At 38.9% G+C, this 16,866-nt stretch overlaps 1 protein-coding gene across 3 annotated transcripts in view; it reads right to left on the reverse strand.

Annotated features, from left to right (window-relative positions):
* Positions 1-1,058: 1,058 nt before the first annotated feature.
* NHS (NHS actin remodeling regulator) overlaps positions 1,059-16,866 on the reverse strand; it is a 268,752-nt gene continuing 252,944 nt past the window's right edge. For all 3 annotated transcript variants that reach the window (XM_048493782.1, XM_048493781.1, XM_048493783.1), the window contains 4 exons: positions 15,622-15,753; positions 11,584-14,562; positions 10,987-11,113; positions 1,059-8,113 (listed from right to left, as the gene is read on the reverse strand). In XM_048493782.1, the coding sequence (XP_048349739.1) occupies positions 7,486-8,113; positions 10,987-11,113; positions 11,584-14,562; positions 15,622-15,753 (3,866 nt within the window). In that variant the 3' untranslated portion in view covers positions 1,059-7,485. The remainder of the gene's footprint in view (positions 8,114-10,986; positions 11,114-11,583; positions 14,563-15,621; positions 15,754-16,866) is intronic.

Raw genomic sequence — 16,866 nt, forward strand, 5'->3', positions numbered from 1 at the left:
ATCATCCTTTTTTTGTAAATTGTAGGCAACATTTGATTTATAACAAATGTCACTCTGCCTTTGTCCCAGTGGAGACTCAGAAGCAGCTTCCATTTCCCACCCACCCCCCACCCCGTTCTCCATGTTATCCTCACAGCAACCTTGTGAGATAGGTCTGGCTGAGGGTGTGTCTCCCAGCAAACCTTCCATAGCAAACTGGGGATTTGAATATTAGAGACATGTGATAGGTTGCTTAAAAGCTCTCTTATTACAGTTATCTAATGTGGAGATAACTTGGTCCCTTTATTTTTGGCACCTCAATTTTTGACAAGTCACACTTCAACCAGTTTTTTAAAACATAGGAAGAATCAGATCTAGGCATGATGAGTTCTGAAGAGGGAGAAATGTGTGTGTAACAGAAAATCCCAACCAGAGAGAATGGATGCTCACTGTGAGAAAGACCACAAGCGCATAATAGGCCTCTCAGCCTTCCATCCTTCTGAGCCCAGTGATATGAATACACAGCTTGTTCAGGGAAAAGTATAGACAACAGGGGAAGGTAATGGTTTCCATAGAAAACATCATGATGTGATTTTATTCCACGGGTCGGTGCTTGCACAAGGAACTATCTTTACCTTTTAAGGAGTATTGTCTCTTTTGGGCTTCTCAGATTTGGAGGCTCTCTGCTGGCCCTGCCTCACCTAGACAGCAGCTTGCTTGAGGCTGCTCTCTGCTGCCTGGTTCTTTTCACCTTCAGTCCCATAGCATCTTCCTTTCCTTGGCTCTTTCTCTGTACCTGCCTCAGCTGAGCCTCCTGTAGGTAAGTTTTTCCTTTGGCCATCCTCTGCAGCCTCCTTTCATTACAGTCCTTCCTCCGCTTTCCCACCTGGGCTTTCCTCTTCATCAGGTTCCAGCCTGGGAAACGAGAAGCCCCCCAGGTGCTGCCCAGCCCCAGTTGTTTTTAAACTCAGTCCAGTTGGCCGTGGTGCTGGGCCCATGTGCAGCTCTTCCTCACATATTATACTACAGTATTCAGAACAGATAACAGTTTGCTGCAGGTAAATAAAACAAACAATTCGTTCAATTGCAATCACGTTTATTTGCAGTTTCTATGCACACTTTCTAAATAATCAAACTTTTCTGACACATTTTAGAGAGGGGGTTCACAATGAAACGCACTGTTTTTACTAAAAATAAATACAAGACTTAAAAGTGTTGCACAGCTCTAAAATATACAAAGGCTTGGATTTAATGTAAACTTTGAAAACATTTTACAAAAAAAACCATCTTTGCAACAATTTAAAAAGTTTGTATTTACAAATATTACAAAAATACAAAATGGATGCAAGTCCATAAACCATTGTCTCTTCTGCCAGCTTGCACTGGTGCTAGTACCAAAATAGTTACACTGTAACCTTCTTAATTGGTTTTTAAACTTTTAAGTCATAACCTACAGTATTTCTCTAAATCTGCCACAATCGCAGCAAATGCACTCTATCAGTGACCTTTGGCAAATGCAAACATAAGCTTTATTTGCTACAGCTAATCCATAATATTTATGATGCCATAATATTTTTTAAAAGTAAGTAAAAGAAAACAACGCAAACAGCTGCATAATTTCAAATTTTTTTAAACAGTGCAAACAACAGAATTTGCAAGTTGGAATTGTGGTTCACATGTTACTCAACGTATGCATTATATACCCTGTTTTAAGATGTGATGTTACTTAATTTTATTTTGTTTTGAGGGCTCTGAAGGCATATAATTGCACTATAGTTCCTTCAGTTAGTTTCAATCCCCAACATTTATCATCCTGATCCAGAACTCGGTATACAGTTCTGTTCATGCACAATGCTTGCGTATAGATGCCATTCTAATTTATTTCTGTGGCAGAATGGCACCACATGCGCAAAGTAGAGTCTCTTCCCCAATTTGAACTCCGCATGCCTATCCAACTTGCTTGATTAGGGTATTCGTTGCAAAATATGATTTTTAAGTGACGATTTGCAATCCAACTTGATTTGGGCTTTAATCTGATAAATAGAAAATAGACACACTTTGTCATAGATTTTGAGTAAACAAAATAAGTATTTCTGATAGTTCTGTGAGCATTCCATAAGAAGGTGTTTCATTTCCTTCTAGTTCAAGTTGTATGTATTTATATATATATTTATATATATATTTATATAGATCTCTGGTATTAATATGAAATCAATAAATGTTTTGGAGTGTTATCCACATGAACTAATTTGCTTCAAAGGATTGTGGATGGCACCCACAGGACTAACATCTTAGAAAAACCAATTCAGTTGTTTTCTGTTACAGTTGTAGCATAAAGCACTGATAGCACTTTTCACAAATGAATTTGGCACCCTGATCCTAAATATTTGCTTGTTAACAATAAAGCTACTCAGATCCTGCCCCCACTCCCCAGTCCGATTATACATCTGAGGCATAGACAGCTATAGAGTCAGGCTATAAGAGTGCTACTGGCAGTAATTTTAAGAAAAATGATCTGAAATGGCACTTTTGCCTCTCAAGATTTTTTGATTCATTTAAATTAACCGTATATGGATCTTGTTAATTCACCACTGCATCCCATTTCACTTGCTTCTAGACCACTTTTTAGAGCTCGCCTATTAGTTACAATCGGTAAGGCTTGCTTCCAACACTAACTCCCTTCTTTAAACATCTCTGCCCAAGCTTAGAGGGCTTAAACAGGCTTATATTGCTATCTGGCACACAGTTCCTAAACACTGTTCCAACATAGCTGCCTTTTCCCACCTGCAAAATACTTCTGCAATGTGCCAGAATATTGTCACAGCTGGGGCTTGGTTATGCCCTTTCTAATTATTATTGGTCAGCATGGCAAGTCTTAGAACTGGGCAAGTAATCTCCTATCCACTTTGCTCTTTTTTACACTTGCTGACCATCCGTTTCTTGCTACACAGGAGCACAGTAATTATGCTTAAAAATAGTTGTATGCTTTTTCATGAGCCCACTGACTAGAACCGAGGCTAATGTCATTAATTAAAATAATTTATCTAATTAAAGATTGATCTTAAGACATCTCATGAGCAAAATAAACTGCCCCCTACCTTTTACTCCACTTACATTCCTATTATAACTTACTCCTCCTTGATGCCAACTTGCTACATTACCAGCTTTATTCATTCAGTCATTCTACTCAACATGTACTCCACACCATGTTCCTTCTCAAAACTCTTCACTGCATTGAACTTACCTGCATTCAAAAACATATCCCACAGTTAATATCAATGGACTGTATTCTACAAACCTGGGCCTAAACATTCACCTGGTTTGTTAGGTACGTAATTCAATAATTAATGTATCTAGGGAAAATATTCTGCTTTTAAAAAATAACTTTATTTTGTACATATGAAGATGATTTTTAAACCCCCTAATTGTGGTTTGATCTATCAACTTGCTTTTGCTTTTAGTTTTCTCAATTCTAGTAGCTTCAAGTAATCCAGCTTTCATTTCAGATATTTTCTCATTCATTTTCTCCCCACCCCAGTGTATCCCACTCTGTCAAACCCATGACAGAATGAAACTGAACTGTACGTGGCTTGTGTGTTGTACCAGAGAGTTTTCCCATACCAAGCTGAATAATCAATATAAAGAATGCATACACATACTTATTTCTCAACTATTTGTTTTCACAGTGTCATTTCTCTACATATTTAGGTAGCATGAATGTTTTCAGTACAAAGCTTCACTGAAAGGTTATTACACAATTGTATGGATAAATCAACAGGATTTGTTGCATGCTTAATAGCTATTTTATGAACATGAAACTAATTCAGTTTCAAGACTTTAATCACCAGATTATTGACTAGGTCTCCCATCCACCTAATAATGATATGAAAATAAATTAAGTTTCCTCATATTTATCATAATTACAATCATCAACCAAATTAGGTGGTAAATATCACAGTAAAGTGTGACAACCTGGGGCTTTATATATTTTTTTCTGGTACAAATGTGATTTTGATACCAAACAATTATTAATAAATTACAGCGGCACTACAATTTAAATAATGTCAACTGAGAAGGGCTCCCCCAAGAAACTCTGGAAACTGTAGTTGAATGAAGGTTCTGAGAATCTCCAAGTGCTTGTAAAGATGGCTATCATTGATTAGTTATTTTGCCATGTTTTTGCTATTGAGGTGATATCTGTATTTTTGCTGCAACATACTGACAAAACTGCATCTTTGATATTACTATTGCATTGTTAAATATGACAGTGAAATTAGTTTTGTTATTCCACAGCATGCATATGGAAAGGATAGTAGTTGCATCATCCATTTAATCATCTTATTTCATACGTGGCATTAAAGGCAGCATAAATAGACTTAGCCAGTTTAATCTTTACAACCAACCTGTTATGTAATCTTAACAACCAACCAGTCTGCAAAATAGTGTTAGGCCCAGTGCCTCAGGCTTCATAGTTAAAGAGACTTGAACTCAGGTCTTCCTGTGCTACACCTCACTGGTTCATATTAATGATTTTGAATAAGGAATTAGAACATGGGAACCATTCTAAGTTTTGCATAAAAAGATGTGGTTTTTTGGTAGGCTGTGAGGCAGAATTGTATCACTGTTGCAGTTAAAACAGACTTAGTTTTGTGAATTTTTTAAAACATTCATGAGAAACTCATTTAACATATGTAAAATAATCTTTGTCCAAGCACAGCAGTCATTTCCTGGATATAATGTTAGTAGTGCCTACATGGCATGTTTTAATAATTGGTTGATTTTTTGATAGAATTACAAAATGTTTGTCTAATGGCTAACTAAAAATGATCTCTTGACTTTATTGTAAAAGATGGAGTCTGGAGATGCTCTGTGTAATACCATAGCAACTCCTCTCCTCCCCATTTATTTTGCTTCATTTTACTCCTTGTAATGATCTTTTAGTTTGTCTTACCTCATATCATCCCAGATTGTAGTCATTTGACAGGACCACATATATTTTGTCTTGCTTCTGTTTTGCACGCTGCTGCCCTTCTTATTTTTATGAATGCAAACTTCATCATATTGTTTGGCCAAATTAGAGCTGCTGTAACACCTGTTCATTACTGCAGCAGACCCTTGTCAATTTCCTCCTGCAAAAGCAATTTCCCTTGTCAATTTCACTTGCTCCTAACTGCAGATACAATGTACCTGCTCCTTAACCTTACATCCCTAACACAAGATGAAATTGACAAAGCTGACACAATCAATCTGGCTTGTGTTGGTACACTAACATTATGTAGCTACAGTGACACGACAAAAAGATTTTGGTTAAATTCCTTTGAAATTGGAGGATGGGGGGAGGAGAAAATGGCTGGAGGGGAGATTAGCCCACTACACAAGGGCATGAATAAGAGCCGGGTGTTTGATACCGTGTTTCCCCGAATATAAGACAGTTAATTTTTGCTCCCAAAGATGCGCTATGTCTTATTTTCAGAGGATGTCTTATATTTCTGTATTCTGTTCGTCAGGCACGCTTCCAAACAAAAACTTTGCTACATCTTACTTTTGGGGGATGCCTTATATTTCGCACTTCAGCAAAACCTCTACTACGTCTTATTTTCTGGGGATGTCTTATATTCGGGGAAACAGGGTAGGGAAGAAGAAATGAAGATCATTTTAACATGATTGCATGCTCAAGGGAAGCTGGCTTGGAAACAGACCAAAAAAGCATTGCACTAAAAGTCCTTGGGAAAACAATGGAGGAAAAATGAAGAATTTTTTTCCAGAACTAAATGGAAGAAAAAACATGCAAAGTTAAAAGGAAAAAAAACTGTAGCATTTGGCAGCAAGATATGTTGTAAACAACTTGTGCAGAAAAGGCCCGAATTACACAGGCTTACCTTTTCCATTTCACATTTAATTTTATAGCTAACTGAATTCACCATCTACCTCTTGCATATTAAAATATCCATCTCAGTTTTTCTGTTCTGCTGGTTCTCTTGCAGGTTAATTTTCTTTAGCTTTGCCTCTTGTTGCTTTTCTGATATTTGGTTAATTGATTTTGAGTATGATGAAACTCCTATGCCTTCAATTTTAATTCTCTTTTCCTCTTAGTTTTTAAGTATTTTATATACTGTTGCTTATGCTTTTGACTTTCAGCCTTTGGGTGATAGATCTGTATTTCAGCATGTTCTGTGGAGTGCCTACAAGTCTTCAATAGTAAAAAGAAATGTTGTTTATTCTAAACTATTTTTCTGTAGCAAAATCAGAGCACACAACCCAAAACTGAATATAGGAGCTGGCTCTTGGATTTGTTAAGAAAAGTCACAGTTCCCAACATAACTTCTGGAATCCTTCGGCATTTTGCACTCAACCATTTTTTCCCATGTTAGAACCCTCATCACTAGGCAAGATAATGATGCAGAGAAGGAATGTCTAAAATGGAAACAAAAGAAATGTAAAAAAATCCAGAGAAAAGCCAAGGGCAAGTGAATAGGCATTCCCATCAGCTTTCACATAACTACAATTTGCAGAGCATGGGGGAATCCACAACCTGGGTTACAAAGAGGTTGTATCCAACCAGCTTTTTGACTGATGAAAAACAATGGTCATGGTCCCTTTTGACTACTAAAAAGTCTATGTCTGAGGTTATGAGACCTTAATGGACAAACCCATGTATGGTGGGAGCTGTAATAAGGAATGTTATTGATGAGATAGAACAAAAAGCTGGCTAGATCTACACATTGCTGGTGTATATAGTGCCTATAAGCCTTCTGACATAAACTGAATTTGAAATTGCCTTGTTAAGGAAAGCATATTTGATAGTAAATCAGATATTATAAACTTAACTTGAGACTGTTAAACTTTGAGCATTGTTAGTTTTGTATTTCCTTTCATTCAAGTGTTAAAATTCACATTTCAGGCTTTAATTGCCGAACTCTGGATGTTGTAGATATGTAAATTATGTTTGATATGAAAATTGTATTCACAGAATACAGTCATTACCTTTTAACATTTATGTGTTTCAACAAGGTTGTCATTGGCTACCAACTTTTTTCTGATAATTCTATTTACAAATGCTTATCAAAAATATGGATATATACATCTGTTTTGTTCATGTCTTCTAAATTTTGTTTCCACTCACTTTAGTGTAAAAAAATACCAATACCTCAAGCAAGTTCATGTTTTTCCCTCAGGAAGCACATCAGCAAGTGTAGTGTTCTTGTTCCTAAATGGGCAGCTTTGGGGGGGGGGGGGGATGAAAATCTACACCCATGACAGGAAATGTGATTACATTAAAAGGGAAATTAACCACTGAGAATATGATTCTCATTCTAGAAAATGTGACGTAATAAATAGCTACAGTCTCTTCTTCCAGCATCCTCAGTAAGCGTTTTCAAGCATCAGTATTGCCCTGCATGTTATTTGACTGCTACAGAATTGGCCTGCTCTCATATGCGCATGAACCAAGCAATTTGCAGAGTTCTCCCATTAACAGTCAGAAGTGTTCTCTGGCACGTATGAAGCCTATGTTGAGCTCTGTGAGGATCGGTCATCGTGAGGGCTTCCATCTGAATTTTCAGTCTCCCCTTCTGAAATAGCTTGCATTGGGGTATTGTACAGTCTACAGCGGACACTGTACCGGCTGCTGCTGGCTGCTGGGGGTGCCCGTGACCGTCCTACGCGTGAAGATGCTGATGTAGGAAAACTTTTGGAAGAAAACCCTTCTGCATTTATTCTTGGAGGGCAAGGGGAGAGAGGAGCTAATGCCTCAGCACCTGATGAGACTTGGGAAGACTCATCCGCAGTTAAAAAAGTATCTGCAATTGTTTCTCCAGGAGACTTGGGGGAAACAGGACTCTTCAATATCTCAGTGGCTGACATCCTGTAGCTAGAATCTGATCTACTTCCCTTTTTCAGGAGCAGCAATTTGAATTCTTCATTAGAAGTGTTGGACTTCTTGGCATTCCTGTAAATGAGTCCAGGAGACCTCTGGCTGCAGGCGGTGCTTGCCCCAGCAGCAGTAGGAAGAGGATTACATGCAGCTGATGTACTGGTGGCAGGAGACAAACTACTAGTACTAGATGAAGCTCTTAATCTGTTTCTTGTGGACAGATCTCCAGAATCCTTTCTTCCAAGCACTTTCCTTTTTGACCTGTCATGAAACAACAGCTAGAATAGTCACAACACAAAAGAGTAAAGTTTAGACATAATAAATCTAGCCTTAATTTTTCTGTTGAATAATTTACCAACAATAAATGGACTCCTGTATTGGGCTGAAATCATCATCTTATATTCTAATAGTGAAGTTGGCCAAATCTTTGGATTTTAAATCCAGTTACTGGAGCTGTGAACAGCAAGGAAGAACAGCAAACCTGAAAAGAGCCCCAGATTTGCAGGAAAATTTGAAATCTGAAATAAATATATTGGGGTGTTTTTTTAAAAATCTGCTAACAAAAAAAATGGAGTACCTGTAGCTTTAAACAGCAGATTCTTTTAGTGGCCATTGTTATGCAACCATAGATTTACAGACTTGGTTCTGTCATTAAAAGAAAAAGAGTTAGGTGCTCACAAACTTCTTCCCTTCCTTTCCTCTCCCCACAACAGACATCTTGTCATGTAGGTGGGGCTCAGAGAGTTCAAAGAGAACTATAACTAGCCCAAGGTCACTCGTCAGGTTTCATGTGCAGGAGTGGAGAAACTAATCCAATTCACCAGATAAAAATTCACCGCTCAGGTGGAGGAGTGGGGAATTAAACCAAGTTCTCTAGATTAGAGTTCACTTTTCTTAACCACTACATCACAAAGACAAGGGGAGGAGCCTTTCCAGGTCTATTTTAGTCTTTGAGCGAGGATTCATTGGGGCCAGGCCTGACTGGGGTTGCCAGCTCTTGGTTAAGAAATTCCTGAAGATTTTGTGGGGGAGACTGAGGACGGCAGGGTTTGGGGAGGCAAGACGCCTCTGTTGGTATAATGCCATGGAGTCCACCTCCAGAACAGACATCTTCTCCTGAGAGACAGTTCTGGAGTTCAGTTGTAATTTTGGGAGATTTCCAGGTCCCATATGGAAGCTGACAATCTTATGCCTGGCAGCAACCTAGGTAACTTGATACTACCTCACTACAGCAGAGCTGTGGAGTGGCTGGACAGTGGTGTTTTTGCTCTCTCTTAACCAGCAGAGAGGGTTTAATGTGTGAAAAGGAGCAGCTAGTTTTTCATGGCTTCACCTGGTAAATAACACCACATTACCTGGTAAATAACAGCTCAGTTAAAGAGAAATGCCCACTTTCCCTCTACAAAGTTAGCAACTGAAATGGAATTTCAGAGGGATGATATCTCCCAGCAGCCCTGGCTCTGGAGGGGCTGGCCTTCCTCTTTCCAAGGGAAGGTGGGAGAAGGAAAGAAAGGGAGCCTAGTTGGGCAGGAGTCATCTGTGAAGGAAGGAACAGACTGACAAGGGGCAGCAGGCTGGTGGAAAGCTGGAAAAAGGGAACCAAGGACTGGAGGATTCCTGCTAAAGGGCTGATGCTCCAAGTAGAGATTTTGTTGTTGGACAGTATCAGGTGAGCCCAGAAAAGAAGGGCTTGGAACTAGTTGACTGGCTTGTACCACTAGTTGACTGGCATGTACTAGTTGACTGGCATGTACCTAGTTGACAGGCCTTGCCAGACTTGCAGATCCCAGGTATTCTTTCCACAACCACCCTCTTCTAGAGTTTGCTTCTATATTAAAGCTCCTGTTCAGTACAATTAAATATGAGTGCAATTGCTGAACCCACCTGGTTGGAAATGGTTGCCAGCCTTGAAGTGCCGTTTGCACTTGCCTTGCCTGAGTTACACAGGCATACTACTGACTTGCACAACTCTAGTTCTGCATGGTCCCTCCACAGCTTGCACAGGACAGGATATTTCTCTCCAGGCCTCAGTGAGCCCTAATTAAACTTATACAATAACTACTGTTACAGCAGCATATTTTCCACCTCAGTAATGTCTTCTGATTAACAATAGATGGTAGTGAATGAAACAGAAAAGTAGTTCTCCAATCATGCTAGGTATCCAAAGAGGATATCCAAAGAGGTTGAAGACTCAATTCTCCAGTCTCTTTTTCTCCTCCAAACCGCTGTACTTTCCTCAGTCATCATTGGCCTTTTCCACATAAACCAGTTAAAACATTTGGAGAACATTTTTGATCCTTCCTGTCATCTCAAAATGTTCCACAGTCTGGCTTTTTTTTTTGCTTGCTCATGGAAGCGATGCTGCAGTGGTGTACTGCTTCAATGCTTTGTTGATCAAAAGTTTTTTAAAAACTAGCGAGGAAATGAGAGGCAAGAGATGCTAAGAAATGCCAGCCCAGGCTCCGAGGAGGAAGCTGTAAACAATGAAAAAATGAGGCAGGGGGCTTAGGAAATGGACCGGTTTGTAAATAACAGAGAAAATAGGGCAAGGGAAAAGCTGAGCAGCAACAGCACAGGAGCTTAGGAAATGGGCCAGCTTTTTGGTGGGAAATTGAAAAAAACTCAAGATGCAAGGGAAGTCAGTTTGAATATGTTTCAGGGAAATAAATTATTGTAAAAGGGATTTCAGAAATGAGAGATTAAAAGGTAAATAAAACATTTCCAGCATGAATGTGGGGAAAATGAAGTGCAGATGTCCTCTAGGGAAAACATTTATTAATGTGCTGGAAATGTTTTTAATGACTAGTGTGGAAAATGCCATTTTTCTTCCAACCCCTTCACCTCAGCACCATTCTCAGCAACAGATGATAGCTAGAAAAAAGTAAACTAGGAGCACTGGGAAGCCTATTATTCCAGTCATATCACATACCCCTTTCCATGCTATGTGTGTGTGCATGTATGTGTATACACACGCACACGCGTGCGCAAACACTTTTTGTAGCAATCTGGTCTAGAATTTTCACTTTTTTGATACAAGTAGTTCTATAACAGCTATATTAGATTTTATTACAATTACTTTAGGTCTGCCATCAGGAAAACAGAGAACATATCCAGTAATCCCAACATTAACTTACCGGTGAATGACTGCAAATAAATCCTCTGTTGTTCGAGGCCTATTTGGAGACACAAAAGCATCTTCTGTTTCAACTTGAGAGTCTTCACTTAAGGGTGAAATTATGGAATCATCACTCAGAGAAGATTCTTCAAAACAAAACAAAAAAGTACTACTGAGTTTTAGTTAAAACTGTATTTTACAATAGAGTTAAGCTGTATTTTACATTGAGCTGGTTACTCTTTTCAAAATTAATAACGGAATTGACTATAATGATGGGAACTAGACAAAATCTAAATATTGGATGTTCTGTCCAAACAATGTCTGGTTATAAAGGGGGAAAAGAGTGTTCTTTCAACAGCAGAAATGAATTTACAAGAACTGTAGAAAAAAGCTAACATTTTTCCAAAGCATGTCCTGGCTTTAGCTGAAATATATTAGCAGAGCTTCATTGAAACAACTGGAACTCTGCACACTGAACAACTGGAACTCTGCACATTGAAACAACTGGAACTCTGCACACTATTGGTGTAGCTCAGAGGAATAAAGCAAAGCATCACCACCATATTTGATATCAAGCTCTATTTCTTTAATAGTACAGGAGTGGTTAAGAACTTACCTCTGAAATCATCATCATCCAGAGTCCTTTGTGTCTCAGCAGCTCTGCCGTCATTGTCATCTGAGGCACTTTTGGTTGGAATACCTGACGCAATATCATTTTCCTGCTCAGAACATTTTTCACTGAGTGACTCTACAGTTAAGATCTCGGATTCATAGCTGATATTCTCAGGCACTTTGTCATCAGGATAGCTTATATCAAGCTGATGCTTTAACCGATGACTAATGTCTGTTCCCCCACCTGAGGAGTCAGACTGGGATATGTTTTCATTCACAGTTTCAGGTTCCAACTTTTGTTCACAGTGTGCGTACAATTCTTTCTGAAGCTGCACAAGTTCAAGACTAGTCTCCTGACCAAAGCCAAAAGAGGTTATCTGCCCTTCAGAACTGCTTGAAAAGATTGCTGAACTTTTTGGAAACCCTTCAGCAGAACTACTACCAGGTTTACTTAGGGGATTGTCAAGTAAAACCTCATGAACTGCATGCACTTGCTCTGTTACATATTTACCAACTGGAGCACCCACATTCACTGAGGATAAGGACTCTTTACAGACACTTTTTCCACTGAAAGTCAAATTGTGTTCTGATTGCAGTTTTTCTGGGCTTATCCACACTGGAGAAGCATCAATATAGGAAACTATGGCATCTTCCATGGAATATTGGCGTGATATTTGTTTCTTGCTTACATGTGATTTCATTTTACCTGAAGAAATAGATGTCACCATCAAAGTGTTTCCTCGAATGTGCAGAAGGTCTGTATTACCTTTTTGTTTCACTTCTTCAGACTTATTAACCGATCGAAGATGTACAGACTTCAGAACTGAAGGTGTAATAGCAAGGGCTTGAGGAGAATTAGAGTTTAGTGCTTCTTCTACCATATTCTGTTTATTACTAAAAGCATGGAGTTGGTGTCTGTGAGTATATGGTTTATTCAAGACAGTATGAAGAGCACTTAGGTCAAGATGAGTAGGAGGTATAACCGGAAGTTCTAGATCTTTGTTAAGAGATATGCTGCCATCTTTAGAAACAGGCGGTTGCAATGAGGACTTCCTTTCTGGTACTTTTGGCTTCCTTTTACTCCCTCCTGGAGATAAGGGTCCAGAAAAGAAAGCTGTGGGAAAAGAAGACGTTGGTGTTTCAGACTGACTGGAATAACCACTCGAGGGAGAAGCTAAGCCAGCCAACTTTTCTGGGGAAGCCAGCTTAAACTCGTTCTCAACAGAAGGGAGGGATGGAGTAGTAGCTCTTGATCCAGACTGTGATGTTTGTGATTCAGAACTTTCTGGTGACTTTATGCATTCTATGACTGTAGTACCCGTAGCAGTGCTAGAATTGGATAAAGACCTATAAGGGTCATTAGATTTCAAGTCATTGAGAAGCCAGAGATCTGCATAGTGAGATTGTTCAGCACCTTCATCTTTAAATGATGGGATGTCCATGGTGTCAAACTGAGGATCCTTTAGTCCACTCTCATCCTGATTATCCCAAGAGTGCTCCTGGTTGCTTGGCAGATTAGTGGTTTCTACTCTTGAAGGTGTGTTTGAAAACTCAAGGGGCAGCTTCATTTCCCTGGATGTGTGAGGCATGTGCTGCTGCCCACTGCTTATCTTTGGTTCTTTCTTCTCAGGAATATCTGTGCTGCTGTCAGATTTCCTTAAAGATGAACTGCGTTTTGGTGGGGCTGGCTTTGCCTTTGGTTTCTTAAGAGAGATGCTCTGTTTTCCTTGCCTCCTATGGTTTACATAATCCTGCCAGGCACAGTTAGTGAAATTGGAAGCAACGCTTGCATTCTGGCCACTCTCAGAGCCCACAGCTGCATAGTTACAAATATAACTTTTACTTCCCTTGAGACCACAGTCAAAGTGCATGGAAGTATAGTAGCCTTCAGTGTCAACAGAAAAATGTGAACTTGTGTCTGCTTTGTCAGATGGGGTCTTTTCTATAAAACTATCATAAGTGGCCATGCTTGTAAAACTTGGGCATCCCAAACTGTCTGCCTTAGGATGCTCAGGGCTGAAATCTTGCCGGCAAGATGCATCATGATGATGATGCAAATAATTCCATTCACTGTCGCTTGTGTTGCTGTTATTAGGATCATCAAGCAAGTCAGCCACAGTGGAAGTGAAGGAACTCGTCCGGTGACCTCTAATCTTATCTATTTGATCACTGTAGTGATCTGTTATGAAAACACTTGAATCTTCATTGGCATTAGGGGCAATGTTCAGTGACAACTCTGAATCACAGTGCGAAGAGCCAGTGAGTGGTGGGGAGGCAGCAGGCGGAATAGTTTCTGATGTTTGGGAAGGACATGTTGAACTGCTTCCACTCCAGTTGCCACTGGATGATTGGTGATCATCTTTCTGATCCATGTGACTACTGAGAAGGACTCCAGCTGTGGAAATAGAGTGAATAGGGCTTCCAAATGTGTCAGAATTTGATGAAATATCACAACTTCCAGAATCTGCCATCCTCGATAGCCTTGACCTTCCTCTCTCATTTGAGCTACGATCTGGACTATGAAAATACTGAGAACAGGTTAAGCCTATAGGATGGTGTTCTTTTGAACACGGATTATTGATGCCATCCTTGCTGTTTGTAGATATTCTTTCTTGGTTTACTAAAAAGTGTTCTGCATCATATGCTGGCATTTTGGCACTAGTTTTGTGATCCACTTCATTGGCTCTAGCACCTTCACGAGGAAGACTCCTTGATCGGACTCGGTTGCTTACTGATGTTGTAAACATGGCATCACCGTTGTCCGTCAGCACCAATATGTTTCCAGCTGAATGAGACAGGGAAGCTACTACACTCTGACCCCTCTGTGCTCGGATTCTTCTTCTAGATGGAGCAGCAATGAGGATTTCTTCTGTCTGGCACTCAGAATCCCTAGTGCCTGACCTTCTGTTGATGTTATTAGAAAAGTCTGGATTTGCATGCACAATCACATTCCGTTCTCTTGCTACCGGTGATTCGTCAGAATCTAGGATACATATAAAACTCTGTAAGACACCATTTTAAATGGCTATAAGGTATGATTCTCTCATTGGTCCAAACATTTATATGATGGTAGTTTATGAATATTATATTATCTGTAATTAATTTGAAGCAAAAAGTAATTACTAAAAGCCAAACAAGGTGTTATATGCAAATGTGTGCACCTTTATCCAGACAACCTTTTTTGAAGGTGACTGGAGAGATGTGCACAATGACAAACAGGGGGAGGTTCTCCATCCACTGTTTCCTTTTTCTGAATTCAGCTTGTCCAAATTTGTGTTTATAAACCCTCATTTTGTCTGAATTCTGAACAGGTACTAGTTTTATAGTAGCCTGGGTCATTGTTTCATTGACTATCCCTGTATAACAGGCACAAGTGCATTTTTGTTGTGTAATAGCCTTAAGCAAGAAAATTTTGGCAGACATGTTTGTTTACTACTGACTGATATTAGTATACAAAAGAACTAAGTGAACTTGAATAATTTCATGTGTTTTTTTTAAAGTTGAAGGAAACAAACCTGAAAGGTGAGAAATATATCTAGTAAACTTTACAAGGCAGTACAAAACATTCATCCAGTCTTCTGCATGAAATAAATGATTACAATTCATTATCATCCTGCAAGGTAACATCTGTCAATTCTTTACCTGATCATTCCTACTTAGCTACAAGAACAAACTTTCACTGATTCTAGTTACTTTTTTATGTACAGAACTACAGGAATAGGAAAAAAGAAAAGAATACCACAAAAATCAAGTAACTCATTACATTTAAACAAGAAGGTCTGGACATGAATATCTATATTACTCAGTAAGGCCCACAGAATGCCAAATCTGAAGGCAGTAATGAGTAATATAGTTTGTCTAGCAAACTAGCAAAGAAAAAAAAACAAAAGGACAAAACGAACAACCTCAAATGCTTTGTACTCAAAACTCCAAAAATCTTAAAAGCTGAAATGTTCCTTGGAAAGCTGTTTGGAAGGCAGGCTACCACTTCAGTTTAGGCCATTAAAATGCTATCTAGTCAAGAGTTTTATTTATACTACACCTATTTCTTGTTGGACTCTTCTGGGGATGCCAGAGATGGTTTTCCTCCTTCTCAATTTCCGTCTCCGCTGTAGTACTGATTGTGAGTGAACAAGAGAGCAGCGTATACTAGCCTCTCTGTCAAAACCAACTCCTGCAACCCATAAATAGGTCTCATTAGCTTTTAGAAATAGTAAACAAATTGTCATGATTGGAAGACAGTGGAGATCATGTGAGCACTTTGGGATATGCCTGCAAATAAATATGAGGCAGATTTTGTACATCTCTGATGAAAAGAATACAGTGTACAACAGCTCTGTTTCTAACCCCTGATCCCTCCAAGCAGCCTGCATTGCCAAAATTTACAAGGGGGAGGGGAGATGAAAGAAAAAATAGTTAGACATTCTCAGCAATAAAGGAATCTTTATTTTGTCCATTTATTACGGATATGCAGGCAACAAACATAAGCATCCAAGATGATGATTAGAAATAGTTCAACTCTAACTTATATAAAACACAGCATAATATTTCCATTATAGTGAAGCTGTCGGGAGGCCCAGATTCAAGAATGGCTGACTGCATTCTAGATAGTTGACCTATCCTATTAAAGCACACATCTTATAGAAGATCGAATAAAGTTTTCTGAATATCAGTCCATAGAGGACATTGCTGATAGTAATTCCCTGATAGTAACACGCTAAGCAGATCCATTGTGAATCTTTAAAGAAATACTAAAACTGTTACAATAAATTAACCACCCATCTTAAATGTTCCTTGCACCCCATATTTGTTTTTGAAGAGGTCATGCCTTCCTTTTGGCTTTGTGGTAATTCCTGTGTTTATGTGTCCAAATGCCCTTTAAGTGTGCACATGTGGAAAAAAGGGTGGGATGTTTCAAATTCAAAATGTCCTGCACAACAAAGGACTTGTGAGAAATGTAAACTTCATTATAAAAGGATGTTGACTTCTTAATACAGTATTTTCTTTTTACCTTTTCTCATGCAAATCTCAATTTACAACAGGAAATGCTATTCTAATTCTAGGAACTGATGGCAACTAATTTTTAAAAAGTGGCATGTACTTAATACTGTTGCAATATTTTCAAAATATTGTCATGTTTGTGCAGCATGATTTACCAACACACAATACTTTTGGAAATAAACCCTATTAATTTTAACAAGATTTATTGCTGTGATCCATAGCCTTTATACCTATTGATTTCCCTCTTTCACTGTTGAGAGATGGAATTACATCTGTTCATGGATCA

This window comes from Sphaerodactylus townsendi, linkage group LG04 (genome assembly GCF_021028975.2).
Source record: "Sphaerodactylus townsendi isolate TG3544 linkage group LG04, MPM_Stown_v2.3, whole genome shotgun sequence".
Taxonomy (NCBI): domain Eukaryota; kingdom Metazoa; phylum Chordata; class Lepidosauria; order Squamata; family Sphaerodactylidae; genus Sphaerodactylus; species Sphaerodactylus townsendi.